We start from the raw sequence: 14,683 nt of genomic DNA, 5'->3' as shown, positions 1-14,683 counted from the left end.
TGGGTGGATGGATGGATGGATGGATGGATGGATGGATGGATGGATGGATGGATGGATGATTGGGTAGATGGGTGGATGGGTGGGTGGATGGATGGATGGATGGATGGATGGCTGGATGGATGGATGGATGACTGGGTGGATGGGTGGAAGGGAGGATGTTAGATATGCAGGACAGGGCAAAACCCTAATGAATCATTACATGGCCTTTAATGTGCTTGAGTTTTGCAATAATTCTGTGTGTATGTGTGTGGTTGGGTGTGTTTTTGGCTGGTTGTATACACAGATAGATGTTTTGACTATGGTTAACTGATTTTATTTTCTAATAAAACCATATTCATCCAAGGAAATCTAGTATTGTGAATCAGTAGAAAATCTTAATCATAGGGTGTTTTAAAAGAATTCTCGCGTATTAGTCACACACTTGCAGTAACAATCTTAATGCATGGCTTTTCTAAGTTAAAGTTCTGTGTGTCTAAGTTTCTGTGGTCCTTGTATAACAAAGAAACCTAATTGACTAGTATCTAACAGGAAGGAAATGATGTTAAAATGCTTTCAAATAATTTATTTTCATGGCATGTCCACCTATAATAGTGATAATTTTATTTTTTGTTGCTTCTCTTTAGGAAGCCAAGAATAACCTAATGAATTATCACAAAATCAGAAATAGTTTAGTCCTTAATTAGGAGTCCACAGCTCTGTCTGCTGTATTGTAGCACTTAAGTTTGTCAAGTATGATGTTACTGTAAGATATATTTTTGAATAATAGAAAGAAGTTTTATTTCTACTGGTATCTTTTACATATAACTTTACAAGTAAATTGATAGACTCTATTCAGGCTAGAAATAAATACAAAAGTTATGAACAAGGTGATTTTGGCATATATCTTGATGAGAAAACTTGGGCCCGGAGAGAGCAGGCAAAACGTTTCAAAGTCCTAGTGCCTAAGCCACATTTTCTGACTAACCAGTAAGTTTTTCTGTTATTTCCTATGTTAAGAACAGAGACTAGAACTGTCTTATCAAATGCCCTGGAAGAGTGGTTTGCTGAACTATTAGCTTATGACGTCACTGAACTTATGTGTACCGTATCCATGTTTCTCTCGTTGCAGAATGTAAAGTCTGGAGAAATCCACTAAATTTATTTAGAGGTGCTGAATATAATCGGTAAGCATTTTAATAGCTTGGCAAACAAGTGGGTCTGGTTCAGAAAGCAGCAAATACTTTTGCTGGTTCATGTAGGGGTCATGTCACAGGATTAGTGCTTCTAGGTTTTTAATACTGTCTTCAAATACTGTGATTTTTCTTTTTTATGAGTAATATGGCATTAGACTTTGGATAATGTACAGAAGTGTATAGTTTTTAGAATTTTTCAGTTACAATCGTACTTTTTAGTATATATGTTATGCAATGAAAACATTTTGAAGCTTACCTGGAGCATGGTTATAAATTTGCCAAAGAAGTTACATTGAAATTTAATTTAGTGACGTAACTAGGTGAATTAAGATTTTCATAGCTTTTGGAAAATGTCAATCATAGTTCTACTTAGACAAGGTTTTCCATCATTAGGGGTTAGTATAGTTTTAATGCAAAAACATTAGGAAAAATGTTTATTTCTTTCCTGCTATGTAATTCCTGAAGGAGAACCAGATGAGTAAAACTTTTTTTATTTATAACTTAGTTGATACTTGTTTTCTGTCCTCATAATTAGTTCATATTTCAATTCACCTGCAGTTTATTATTTAGTATGTCTTACTTTACTGTCTCAGAATATTCTGACCATCTTCCTTTTGCTCTGCAGATATACCTGGGTGACAGGACGAGAGCCTCTGACTTACTATGACATGAATCTCTCTGCCCAGGACCACCAGACATTCTTTACTTGTGACTCGGACCATCTGCGTCCTGCAGATGCAAGTATGAAGAGTCCTTCAAATAGCTGCTGGGTGGGAGAGTTTTAGGGGTTTTTTAGCTTGTCTTAAATATTAAGGTTAGTCCTTTCATAATATCTGCCTTACTGAACTCAGTGAACAAAATATTAACTTGCTGATCGACTAGTAGAACCAGGAATTCTGATAGTTCAGTAGTGAAGTATTTAAGTATTATATATAGTAAAGTATCCATATAGAAATGGGGCATGATTTAAAACAATATATCAAAGCTGTATTGATCTGTTTTGAAGACATATAAGTCTGCTATAAAGCTGATTAAGCTCATAGTTGGAATGAAGAGTCTTATTTCCTTGATGATTTTCTAACTAGAAGGTAGGAGTCACTGAATACAAGTCACTTGATTATGAAAATACTGTATTTTAGTGACTGATACGACTCACCAGCATTAGGTGGGACCATGGCATTGGCTGCTGGAGTCTGTGTGTTTTCCTCCTAAGGAAGAATTTGTTAACATACATTTCATAATGCTTAAGTTCCAGATAATTATACTGGAATATAATATTTATATTATAATATAATATTTTATATTATAAAACTTAAAGTAAATAGGTGAAGAAAATCTTTTTAAAGGAATCTACATGTTTTTATAAAGTACAGTGAGGTTCTTCAAGCAAATTAAGGAAATGTCTTTTTCTATGATGGCAGAACATCATAGGATACTGAATATTGTCAACCATTGGACTATTGCCAATATATTCACAAAATGCTCTGACCCGCAGATGTATTTAAGAAACAAGTATATATGTAAAACAAAAACCTAAAGCATGTTTACTGATACGATTCATAATCCTTCAAATGATCTCAAAGTATTCTCATATCCAGAATCCATAACAAGTATGTACCTGGAAAATGATCTGTAGAAACTGTGTTGTAAGTAAAATGAAGAAATTAATAACAATGTCATTTCAAACTGTGTAAAATAACATGCGTTCTCTAGCACCAAATGATGTTAAGGTGCAGTAGAAATAAAATCTTTCCTGGAGTGCCTTTTTTGTACCTGTAGTCTTAAAAGTTTACAAAAAGTTTGATACCTGTAACTGAGGAAAAGTGGCTCGAGAGATTTGTACTTGCCCCTGAAATCATTCCCTGTAATTCAAGCTGACAGCTATTAATGAATTTATTGTTGCTTCTAATCATATATACTGATTAACTTGCTTTTTTCCCTTTTTCCAATATAGTAATGCAGAAAGCTTGGAGAGAGAGAAACCCTCAAGCAAGGATTTCTGCAGCTCACGAAGCCTTGGAGATAAATGAGTAAGTGTGGGAAGGGCAGGTCTTACTATGAAAAAGGAAATCTCATCTTTCACTGAGTATATTCAGTTGCTGTTGATGGGATGCTTATATTGAGCTGTACGTTTGAACTGGGGGCTTACTTAGAGGCTATATTTTATAAAATTTTATGGACAGCTATATGATGATGGTTTTAGTCAATTCAGTCTTTTTTATATTTTAAAAATTAATTAATTAACTAATTAATGTATTTATTTATTTGGTACAGGGTCTTGCTACACAGCTCAGACTCGTAGTGATCCTCCTGTCTCAGCCTGCTCAGTGCTAGAATTATAGGTGTGTGCCACCAGCGTGGTGCACCCAGGGCTCCAGGGGCCAGCATGGCATGAGATACTAGGGATTGAACCCTGATCTTATACTTGCCAGGCGAGCACTTAAACCACCAAGCTATCTCCCCAGCCTTCAGCAGCTTTTCTGTGATCTTAATGAAATGCTTTAAAGGCTAGCTATAGCAGATTGTGAGGACATAAAAGAAATATAATTCTTTATATCTCTAAAACATTTTGACTGGGAAATTTTTCCAGATGTAGAAAGATCATATGTACTATTGCATTTTCTAGGGAAAACTTGTGTTAGTGAGGGAAGCATAATAAAGACTCAAGGTAAAAAATGTTTTTAAAGTATTTAAGATCAAGACAAAGATAACAGGAAATGTTGTCCTTAGTTTTGTTAAACGTTCTACGGGTTACCAAGGAAAGCTGGGAAATCTCTTCTGGAGATCTCAGAAAATGAGAAAGATTTTTACAGTCAGAGTCATAAAAATCAGGATTGGCAGAGACCTTAAAGGTCATTTAGCTCAGCCACCCATCTGGTGCTTGAATCACCTCAACACAATCCTTGCCAAGTGGTCATTGTTAAAGTATTTTATGATTTTTCTGAGGATGGTGACAGAATCTTCTCAAGAGATCTTAAAAAAAGAAATTCACTTGAGAGTTGGAAATCCTGCCATTGTAATGAGTTGATCTATACAGTTTCTGATTTTTCATGCAAGATGTTTACTTTCCACCTTCTTGTCATCTGCAAATTTGCTATCCTGCCTTCTGTGTTATCATCCACGTTTCTAAGGAAAGGGTCGAGTCCAGAAACAGAACCCTGCGAGTGACACACAGAAACTGCAGTGCAGACTCCTGTCCTCACAGGCCACCATGCTTCGGTGTTACCTCACCAAGTCCTGAGCTACTGAGTTACACTGGAATTCAGTCTGTGTTTCTCCATTTTGGTTTTAAGGATGCAAGTTGTAGCTGTGGGTCTTTAATTACAATAAATCTACCAAAGAAAATGAAACTAGCACAACTTGACTTCTGTATTCTTAGTGAGTCAAACCAGGCTGCCATTGGTTATTATTTTCTTCTTAACATGCTTGGAGACCATCCTTTTTATTAATCAATTAGACTACCTTTCTGAATTACTGTTCTATAGTTTTAGAAGTCAGCCTCCTTCCCCTTTCTAAAAATGTATACTGTATTTGTCTTTTCTTCTTCTGGTGTCTTTTCATTCTTTGCAGTTGAGCTATCCATAGAGCTTAGTTCCATGGCCTGCCTGCGGGGCGTTTTGGCTTTCTGGGGTTTGTCCATCTTAGCACAGTGGCTCATTTAGGATGATGCCTTGTTTACTGTCTTATCTTACCCATTTCAGAGTGGAATTTCTTTCCCCTTTCAGTCTGATGATCATTCTTCTTGATAAGAGTTCAGGAACAAGATAGGAGTGAAAAAGCTTTGTTTTCTGTTATCTACTGCTGTTAACCATATACGCTTTCCTTGTTTTGTTGTTTGCTTTTTTTGGTGGTTTTGGAGAAATGACTGTGTAGGGCCTTAAACAGAACTTATAAACAGGGTGTCGTTATCTTTAGCAGGTCTGTTTTCAGGGGAATCTTTTTTTTCTTCCCAAGTTTCAGGTAATTTGGTATTTTAGCTCTCCAATATTCTTATAAGCTCATTTCACTTTCTTATATTCTTTCACAACATTCACTCTTTCCATCTTTTTTCACATGTCCCTTAGAAAGCCGACCAGTGAGTGATCTCTGTGAGCCCTTTTGGTTGCTTGGATCCCCCCTCTGCTCGTCCCAAGAAGCAACTGCAGTTACAGTTGGGCATTTGGAAGCTGCTCTGTGCTCTCACGCCGTTTTCCCTTCTGAGTCTCATGCTATGGAATCAGACCTCTTTTCTTTTAATATTATGAAGTCCACCTCCCCCTCTTTGATTACCTTAAGCTTCAAAATGACATAGTGAGTCTCTCTGAATGTTCCTATCAATTTCATTTCACCAACTATTTTTTTCTTCTTGGTCAGAATTAGGTCCAGAGTTGAAGTTCCCCTAATTGCTTCCTCTACCATCTGGGAGATAAAATTGTTGCCAAAGTAAGTCAAGAACCTATCGGGTGCCCTACTTCTCACCAAGTGAGCCTTCTAGCCGATACCTGGATGGTCTGACAGCCCCATCATCCCATTTTCTTGCTTCTGTATGTGTATTGTGTTGTGGCCAGGATGCATCATCTGTATCTTCCATCGAGCTGAGCAGTCTGTTCTGTACCCCCAACCCTCAGCACTTCTATTGCTCTCTTCTTTTTCCTTCACTCACAAACTCTTAGCATGTTTTTACCCCAAACTCATGAGTTTCCACATGGATGTTTGTTTCTTGGCCAATACTGCTCCTCTGCCTCTCCTCACAAGAATACTATTGGAGAAGGAAGGAAGGAAGGAAGGAAGGAAGGAAGGAAGGAAGGAAGGAAGGAAGGAAGCAAGCAAGCAAGCAAGCAAGCAAGCAGTCAAGCTAGCACCAACCTTTTTTTTTTTTTTTCTTCTTTTTTTTTTGCCGAACCGTGGATTGAACTCAGACCCTTGTGCTTGCCAGAGAAGCGCTTATTCTACTGAGCCATCTCCCCGGTCCCTCACCAACCATTCTTGAGTTCCCAGCCTACCAGCTGCAATCTTGCAGCTGGTTCCTCGGATACCGTACCTGCCACTTACTATTATAATCTCAATTTTCATTTCATTACCATTGACCCGTGTTTATATGCAGGCATCTGAAGTTAAATATTTCCTCCGATGCCTATCCAAGTTATTTTCTCCAGCAAATCACTAGACAGTTTCTGCATCATTACTGTTCTTTAACAAGTCATAACATGTTGCCCTTCATAGTAACTGGTTTTCCAGGGTTTTTTTTTTTTTTCTGGGCATTTTTTCCTACTTTCCCACATTCAGTCTAAAACCCCATTGATGGATCCTGCCTAAGAGGGATTGGCTAGAGAACTTGTAAGGCTCCTCCTTGAGGACAGGACTAACCAGTGACCCTGAACATTACTGTTAAGTTGAGGCTCCTTGTTCTAGCTGGCTATGGTAGTTTATGAAGAGTAACATTTGGTTTTATTTTCTGTGTATTTTCTCTCTTGTGGTGACATGGAGATAAGTAGGGAAATGGCCAGAGAGGCAATGAAGAAGAAGGAAAGTAAAGGCTGGGTGCAGATCAGAGCCTGTGCAGTCAGTTCGGGCCTCACCACATCCCTGTAATGTGCCTTTCACTGGCAGTGGATTACTCTTGATATGATTTGGATGGCTTAAATTTTCCAGAGTTGCCCTGGTTCATTTGTTAGTTTCATTCCCTTTTTGGCTTCCAATAGAGGTTAGGAAAGGATTATATAAGATGATATATGTTAAGTGCCTGGTACAGAGCTTAATATATACTAAGCCACAAGTGGTAGTTTGTAATCCAAGTCATGAGATTTAACTCTTCCTAGCTAGTATGGCTGAGTCAGATATGAAGCTCTTCAGAAACATCAGAATCTGTAGGTTCTTCTCGTGTTCTTCAGAGCAGAAAAGCAGGTGTTTTGAGGTGCTGAAGCAGTTGTTTTTAATGAATAACTTGATTTAATAAATTTCTCACTCTGAAGAAATCCTTAGATTGAAGAGAATTTGTGTTTACAAATGAAAGTAAACCTATTTAGAACCTCTCTGTGGAAGGAGACATTTAGGAGCAGCTGTTACCATTGCCGGCATGGCTGGTTAGAGAGCTCCTGCCGCTTGCTGGGCTCTGCACTGAGCACTTCACACGCATCACTTTACCTCAGTTTCACAGCAGACTGTGAACAAGTACATTCTGTAGCGTTCTGCTCTGGGAGGCCGCGTAATATCTTATCCACAGTGATGTACTAATGAGGGCTGAGTCCATATGTGAGCCCAGGGCCCTGACACGACACACCCCACCTCCCAAGCTAAAATATAGACATTTCTTTTGTGCTACTCTCTTGTATCAACAGCCACAAACAGGGATGCATGCACAGCTGGCCACTCTGCATGTTTTGGTGCAACTCCTTGCCCTTCCGCATGAGCTCCTTCATTCTGTCCCCATGCTCTTGGATTTTTAATTGACAGTGGCTGTTATCTGAATGGACAGGTGTGCAACTGCTTACATTCTCTTGGCTGAAGAGGAAGCAACAACCATTGCGGAAGCAGAAAAACTGTTTAAGCAGGCTCTGAAGGCTGGAGATGGGTGTTACCGACGTTCTCAGCAGCTACAGCATCACGGATCCCAGTATGAAGCCCAGCATAGTAAGGTTTCCTCTGGCTTGATGTGTTGGGGAATCAGAACTGTAAAATGAATGATCACAGCAAATTTTAAGTCCAGTTCAAAATTTGATTCTCCTAGGTGAGAATAAATATTGGCTTTAGCTTTTCTTAGTTTTTATTTGTAAACACACCTGATGTATAAACTTCATTACTGTTTACATCCACCTTCTCCTTCCCATAGACTCCCAGTGTCAAAAATAAAAGGCAGTAATCTTTAATGGCATCCTAACTTCTTCCCAGTATTCTTAAGTATTTCTGGTCATCAATTCATAATTTTAAATGTTAGTCCAGAAACAAGACTTAAGTCATGTTAATAACGGATCTTGTGGGTCTTCTATCCATGAGTTGAAATACTACAGTTAAAAATATAATAGTTATTGCTGATTGTATTAGCATTTAACTCCTATTTAAGAAACATTCCTAATTGGTGTCTAGAAAGGAAGAATTTTTGTTCCTAATTATTTTTTATGTTAAAACAGTGCTTTCTTAGTTATTTAACTATTTAAAATCTGAGGCTTTTCAAGTTAGTACACTAGCTAGAGTCAGTGATACTAGGGTAGAAAAGAATAAAAATAAGACAAAATCATTTCTGGAATTCTCTGAGGCCTTGATTTGTGTTTGTTGGTTATTTTAGCAGGACTCAGTTGTCCTAGAGAAAACACTTTTATGGTTCAGCCAAAATGTGTGTTGTTTTCATAAGGTAGAATTGTTCTTCCTTCTTTCAGTTCTCTTTCATTTTATTTATTTATTTATTTATTTAGTACTTTAGGGAAGGGTCTATGGGGTGCTCAGGGTCTCACTGCTAGATTGGACTCATAGCGATCCGCCTGTTTACAGCCCCCGAGAGCTGGGATCACAGGCGTGCGCCACCACGCCCAGCCTCAATATCAGCTCGGTGTGCCCTGGGGCAGGGCCGGCAGGCAGGCAGGCCCAGGGATGGAACCCCAGCCGGGCCTGCTTGCAGGCGCTTTAATCCGCCTTTGATTTTAGGGACTGAAAAACCTCCCTCATACCTGAGATTTTTCAATCATATTTCAATATTCGACTTAGATTTGGTGTGGGAATTGACTGCATTAATGTCTACGGTAGGTGCCGGGAGGATCTTCACCTCACAGTGTGTGTGCACATGGGCGTGCCCGTGTGCAGGTTGTTACTTGTATTCTGCAGTGAGTTTACATGCTATTGAGGTGTCTAGTCATAACTCTGTTCCTTTTTGTAAAAGCGCAATAACTACACTTTGAAGATAGGTGGTAAATTCTATTTTGTGAAGGACAATTAATACATAAAATTGTGTAAGTTATAATATGACTTAAAAAGTTTCATTATTTTATTCTCTAAATTAAATCCTTTTAACCTGTTTCTTACATCTACCAAAAGAGTATAAGCACATCTTTAAAATAATTTGTAGGTACTTGGCAGTTTTTCAGCTCACATCTTGTTCTCATTGTTTAAAACTTGAAATGTTCAAACTTTGGTCTTAACATCTTTTAATAGCTACATATTATATGATACTTAATCTGTAACAGGTGTGTCATATTTTTCTCAAACATGGTAATTTTATTGAGGATTAAGCATATGCATGTTCTCACAGATCTGGAAACATATCCAAAAAGACATATAATTAAATGAAAGATTAAGATAAGAAGTTGTTAATGTACTTTTTAAGAGCTATTTTAGTGACTATTGTTATAACTATTTAGCTTGTCAGTGCTTTCTCTGACACCAAAGTAGTTTTTCATTTTGTTGTATGCCCTATTGTCATATCTGGAATGTGTTATGGTTCCATCTAAAATCAGCTGCTTTGGGGACCTGGAGATGATTATGATGTCACTAGTGTTAGAGAAAGAATAATACAAAACAGAAGTTCAAAATGAGGCTTCTCCAGACTTAATGTCAAAAATGGAAAAAAAAAATGGTTCATCAGAATGCAACCTGAGATTCACCTCCGTGCATCCTTTCTGAAAGCACATGTACCTGAAGAATGTGGAATTTTCATGCTTATAAACTGGATACAATATGGGTATATTTATTTCCCGGGATTTTGCAGCACAAGATTTTATTTATTATCAACTGTGTTTTTTTCCCATAATTTTATTGAGAAATAAATAGCAGTGAGACAGTTTCAAACCAAATTGGTAGGACAGTTTCAATAATTAACACATTGCGTACTCTCTTCCTAATGCTTAATTGCTGTACAAGATGCGGACATGAGATCCTATTTACAAACACCATTAGAACAGATCCCTCTAGTCATTAAGAGAATGTAGCTGTATATCTGTCCTAACCACTTTGAGTACACAAATACAAAATGGTCATTCATCTGTGTCCCCTTTTTTGGGTTAGTTCTGTCATCTGTCCTAAAGCATGGATTGGGTCTTTGGGTATACGACGATCTGACCTTTGGAAGTCGAAATAAGATTGCTTCACCCTGTGTTCATGCTGCTGTTACCAACGTTGTCAGTGCTTCCGGCAGCAAGGAAAAGCCAAAGACCGTTCTCTGTGCTCTGAGGGTTTTCTTGCCCCTCAGCAAAAGTGCTCGATTTTTTAAAATTTTGGTGTTTTCTCTCCCTTCTTTAGGACGTGACACCAACGTCTTGGTCTACATTAAAAGAAGACTAGCGATGTGTGCCAGAAGACTGGGCAGGACCAGGGAAGCGGTGAAAATGATGAGAGACGTGAGTGTGTGTTGGGGATCTGTGGAAGCATTTCTGGCTCCCCACGGTGGAACCCACTGAGTGGGCCACGCGCAGAGCGGACAGCGTGCTGTGACGGGCTCTGGAGCCAGCGTCCAGCGGGCCAGGAGAAGTTCTTGGGCGAGTGACTCAGCTTGTGTGCCGCAGCCTCCTCACTTAGATGCCGCGGTAGCAGTACCAGTCCTCACAAAAGCTCCTTCGGATCATTGTGAAGAGTTAAGTGCACTGACACGTGCAAGGCTCCTACTAGGGTGACTGGTATATTAAAGAATCTCAGTAGATGTTCTCATTAGTAAGCCTTGGGGCGATAGCTGGAGACCAATAATGAGATCAGCATCTTAGCCGACTTCGTCTGTGAGGAGTTGTTAGGAGGGTTGGAATAAATTATGGGTCAAATTACCATACTTAAACTTTGTAATATCATAGTCATTCTAAGCATTTTCCTAGATTCTTTTTCTTTGGCAAGGAAAAAATACATGTCTTATATTGTGATATTTTCATCATTACATTTTTTCTAGCTTCTTGAGAATCAAGGTACTTTATCAGCTGTAGTCAATGTAAGAAGAAAAAAGGTAATAGGAGATTTTCAAACAAACAGAACCTAGGGAGGTTATGACTTCAGAACAGTGGATTTAAGAGAAACCAATTAAGGAACTTACACATTTTAATTGTGACTATTAGAAATAAATACTTTTCTTAAAGAAACTGACCATGTGTAAGTTGCATTTATCAATCACTTTCTGCTCAGTGGACTAAAGCGCCTGCTTAGGCTCGCTTAGGCAAGCACAGGGACCTCAGTTGGATTCCTGGCACCACATGCTGTGCCAACTCTGCCCCAGCATGCTGAGCTGGCCACAGAATCCAGGCATAGTGGCGCATGCATGTAATACCAGTGCTGGGGAGACAGAAAGCAGGAGGATCACCATGAGTCCAAGCTGCATAGTGAGACCGTGTAACAACCTAATACTTAAAAAAAAAAAAAAAAAAGGCAGTCTTAGGAACTAGTCTGCACTCATTCTTGTCTTGTATTCTGATTTAGAAGAGATTGTCTTAATCTGGCCCAGTCTTATAATCCTTTAATATGCTGTTGTGTCTTTATTCCCTCTTCTTAGTTCTAATTAATCTAGGATAGGCATATATGGAGAAGCAAATTTTACTGATGTTATTTATTATAAGCTTAGGAAATTTTATAAGAAAACAAATTTTAACTATTATAATTCTAGTTTTATCAGTTTCATTTTGCTTACTATTTTCAGTACCTTATATATGAAAATCTCATATGATTAGTATTAGTACCTTTAATACAATATATCTCCTCTGATTTACCTTTTACATTTAACATTACTTCCTTCTATTTATTGACCTAACCCAAGTACAGATTTAGGATCAAGTCTGGGATGCAGTAGAAAAGACCTGGGCAGGGAATCAGCAAATCTCGTTGCAAATCTTAGCACTGCTCTTGCACTGACTTGGCAATAAAAGGCAACTTAACTGGCCTCTTACGGGCTTCCCATTTAGTTTTCATAAACTGAGGATGATTCTGACCTAAAAGAGTAATTAGTAAAGAGAAATAGTGAGAGCATGTGCAGACACCTGGCAGCCAGTAGGTGTGTGTGCTACTTGGCTTTCTGTTGCTGGGACGAACTATCTGTCAGCCAGTTTAAGAGAGCAGAGGTTCAGTTAGGCTCGTGTTTCCAGAGTGTTCAGTCCATGACCGGGCTGTAGGGCAGAAACTTTGTAGCAGAAGAGTGTGGCAGACCCAGAATGCTCAATTCGTAACAGCAGAGAGCAGAATGGAGAGACAGTGCCAACAAGAACAGCACCCAGAAATGTGCTTTTAGTAACCTTCTAGGCATGTTTTAAGTCTGTGAGATTTAAAATTACCATTAATGGTCACAGCACATTTACAATATCTTCCTATGTTTTCTTGTACTATGTAAGCTGTTATATAATTTTTTTTCTTCTCTTGGACATCTTGGGGATAATTCTGATTTTTTTGTACATTAAATTTTAAAAATTAAATGTATTTTTTATTTTTAACTGAGCTATTAACGATTGTACATATTTATAGGATATATTATAGCATTTTAATGTATGTATACAATGTATATTGATCAGATCAAGGTAATTGACATATTGAGGAGCTAAATAGATTTCCTTTTCTAGAATGAATTGATCAAGTGATCTCTTTCTATATCTACATGTATATATAAACACATGTATCCTTTATTCATGTTTTTACCTATATAGATAGCTATGTTTCTTACATTTTTAAAACAATCTTTCATATTATTAGAATATATCAGTACACGTTACCTTTTCTCTGAGTTTTGGAAAACCCGACAGTCGTGTAAGAGACACTGTCAGACATAAGGGAGATGTGTTTTGGGGAGAAATATTCAAAATGCTTTTCCTTCACACCTTCCTTCTATGCATCTGTTTGCACCTCAGACAACAGTCGAGGTTGAAGACCTCACCCTGTCTGTATAGGCTGCAGCTGAGCCCAGCCTTGCAGGAGACATCATTAGTCAAGGCTGACCTGTTGGACTACACTTTGGTCACAGGGAAAACTTTAGTGAGGGCTCACTAATTGAACAACATAACACCATGTAAAATAACCATAAAACTGTTGCTGTGAAACTTCCTATGATTAAATAGCACAGTAGATTCCAGGCAGCCTGCTAAGAAAGCATGTAGGCAGGAAGACCTAATTTTTCATTAAGATACGACCATCCACTCCCCATATGAATGTATTTAAATTTTACTGAAGCAGATTTTAAACTGGAAATAGAAATGCCAGAGTTGAAACACCTTCTATGTAGAATGCAATGTCATTAAAACAAAAATGCTCTGGAAACACCCTACCATTGGACAGACTGTTAATTGTTAAGGTATTATGAAAGAAGATGGAAGGGAATTCTGGGAAGGTGGCTGTACGTAATTCCTTATATTCCTTGGCTTGAGACCACTTTGGCTTAGGTAAAATATTAATAGCATCAGTGAAATGATGATGAGGTGAATCCACATTGATTCTTTAGCTTTAACATTTGTGGCTCCTCATTTTCTTTTTTCTTTTTTTTTTTTTTTTTACTGCTATGTACTTATAACATATAATAGTTAAATTCATACTGGGGAATCATAACATATGTAGAGCATTTATCATTTTGGTCCCTTGTCTCTTCTCCCTCCTCTTCCCCGACATCCTAAACCATCTAATAGTTGGCCTGTGTGTTTCTTGCATCTCTTATTTTAATTATCTATTTATTTATTTATTTACTTACTTCTACTTTACATTTCTCATATAAAATAAACCACAGGATATTAAACTTCATGAGTCTAAATTATTTCACTTAATATTTTGGTCTCAGGTTCCATCCATTTTCATGCAGGTGAAATAACTCCAGTCTTTGAATAGTATTTCTTTTTGTAAATACACACTGCATTCTCTTTATCCGTTCGTCTGTTGGTGGTCATCGAGGCTGTTTCCAGAGACTCACCACTGTGAATCGCACTGGTGTAAACATGGATGTGCATGTACACTGTAGTATGATTGCCTTATGGGTGACACTGTAAGCTAATATGACGTGTTAATTATTTTGGATTGCTAGAATGTTATGCTTTAATTAGCTCTCTTCTGTAATCAAGAGTATTAGTACCTTACTGCTAGACTTTCAGCAGTGGGCAGAGGCTTTGTAGTTTTGGAACTTCAGTACAGGGGGCATTTGTTATTCAAATAGAATTAAATTTTCTGCTTTCTTAAATTGAAGGAAAGTCTGCATATTTATTTTGATTTTGATTTTATACCTCTTTAACGTTTGGTAATTATTAACATTTGGTACATAAAGTTTTTCTTTCTAACATCTACCTAAATCATAGCGCCTCTCTTCCGTTGACCCCATTTCAGTCGACTTGGAGTGGCATTTATAAGATTGATGACTGTGGTCAGGTCCCACTGCCATGCCCTATCAGACCTAGTGTGGATAAACCGGTGAAAATGCGGTGGTCTGCTCCTGTGGAGGACCTAAAAGTTCTTGCTGCTCCAGGGGTTGTTTTTTTTTAAATTTTTTTTTTTTAACATTTATTTATTGCGCGCGCGCGCGCGCGCGTGTGTGTGTGTGTGTGTGTGGCCAGCTCAGCCCACCAGGGGGCGGGGCTGGCTGGCATGTGGTGCTGGGGATTGAACCGCGGTCC

General features: G+C 38.2%; 1 protein-coding gene across 10 annotated transcripts in view; it reads left to right on the top strand.

Annotated features, from left to right (window-relative positions):
* The window catches only part of St7 (suppression of tumorigenicity 7), a 257,335-nt gene that overhangs the window by 140,525 nt on the left and 102,127 nt on the right, over window positions 1–14,683 (top strand). For 6 of the 10 annotated variants that reach the window (XM_004644854.3, XM_023705051.1, XM_023705050.1 and 3 more), the window contains 6 exons: window positions 1,109–1,163; window positions 1,798–1,913; window positions 3,127–3,202; window positions 5,526–5,594; window positions 7,627–7,781; window positions 10,377–10,474. In XM_004644854.3, the coding sequence (XP_004644911.1) occupies window positions 1,109–1,163; window positions 1,798–1,913; window positions 3,127–3,202; window positions 5,526–5,594; window positions 7,627–7,781; window positions 10,377–10,474 (569 nt within the window). The remainder of the gene's footprint in view (window positions 1–1,108; window positions 1,164–1,797; window positions 1,914–3,126; window positions 3,203–5,525; window positions 5,595–7,626; window positions 7,782–10,376; window positions 10,475–14,683) is intronic. The other 4 variants (XM_004644856.2, XM_023705054.1, XM_023705052.1 and 1 more) reach the window with 1 other exon arrangement.

Source organism: Octodon degus, unplaced genomic scaffold, assembly GCF_000260255.1.
Source record: "Octodon degus isolate 3935 unplaced genomic scaffold, OctDeg1.0 scaffold00213, whole genome shotgun sequence".
NCBI lineage: Eukaryota > Metazoa > Chordata > Mammalia > Rodentia > Octodontidae > Octodon > Octodon degus.
Note: the sequence above shows the minus strand (reverse complement) of the source record. Positions and strands in the feature narration are given on the sequence as shown.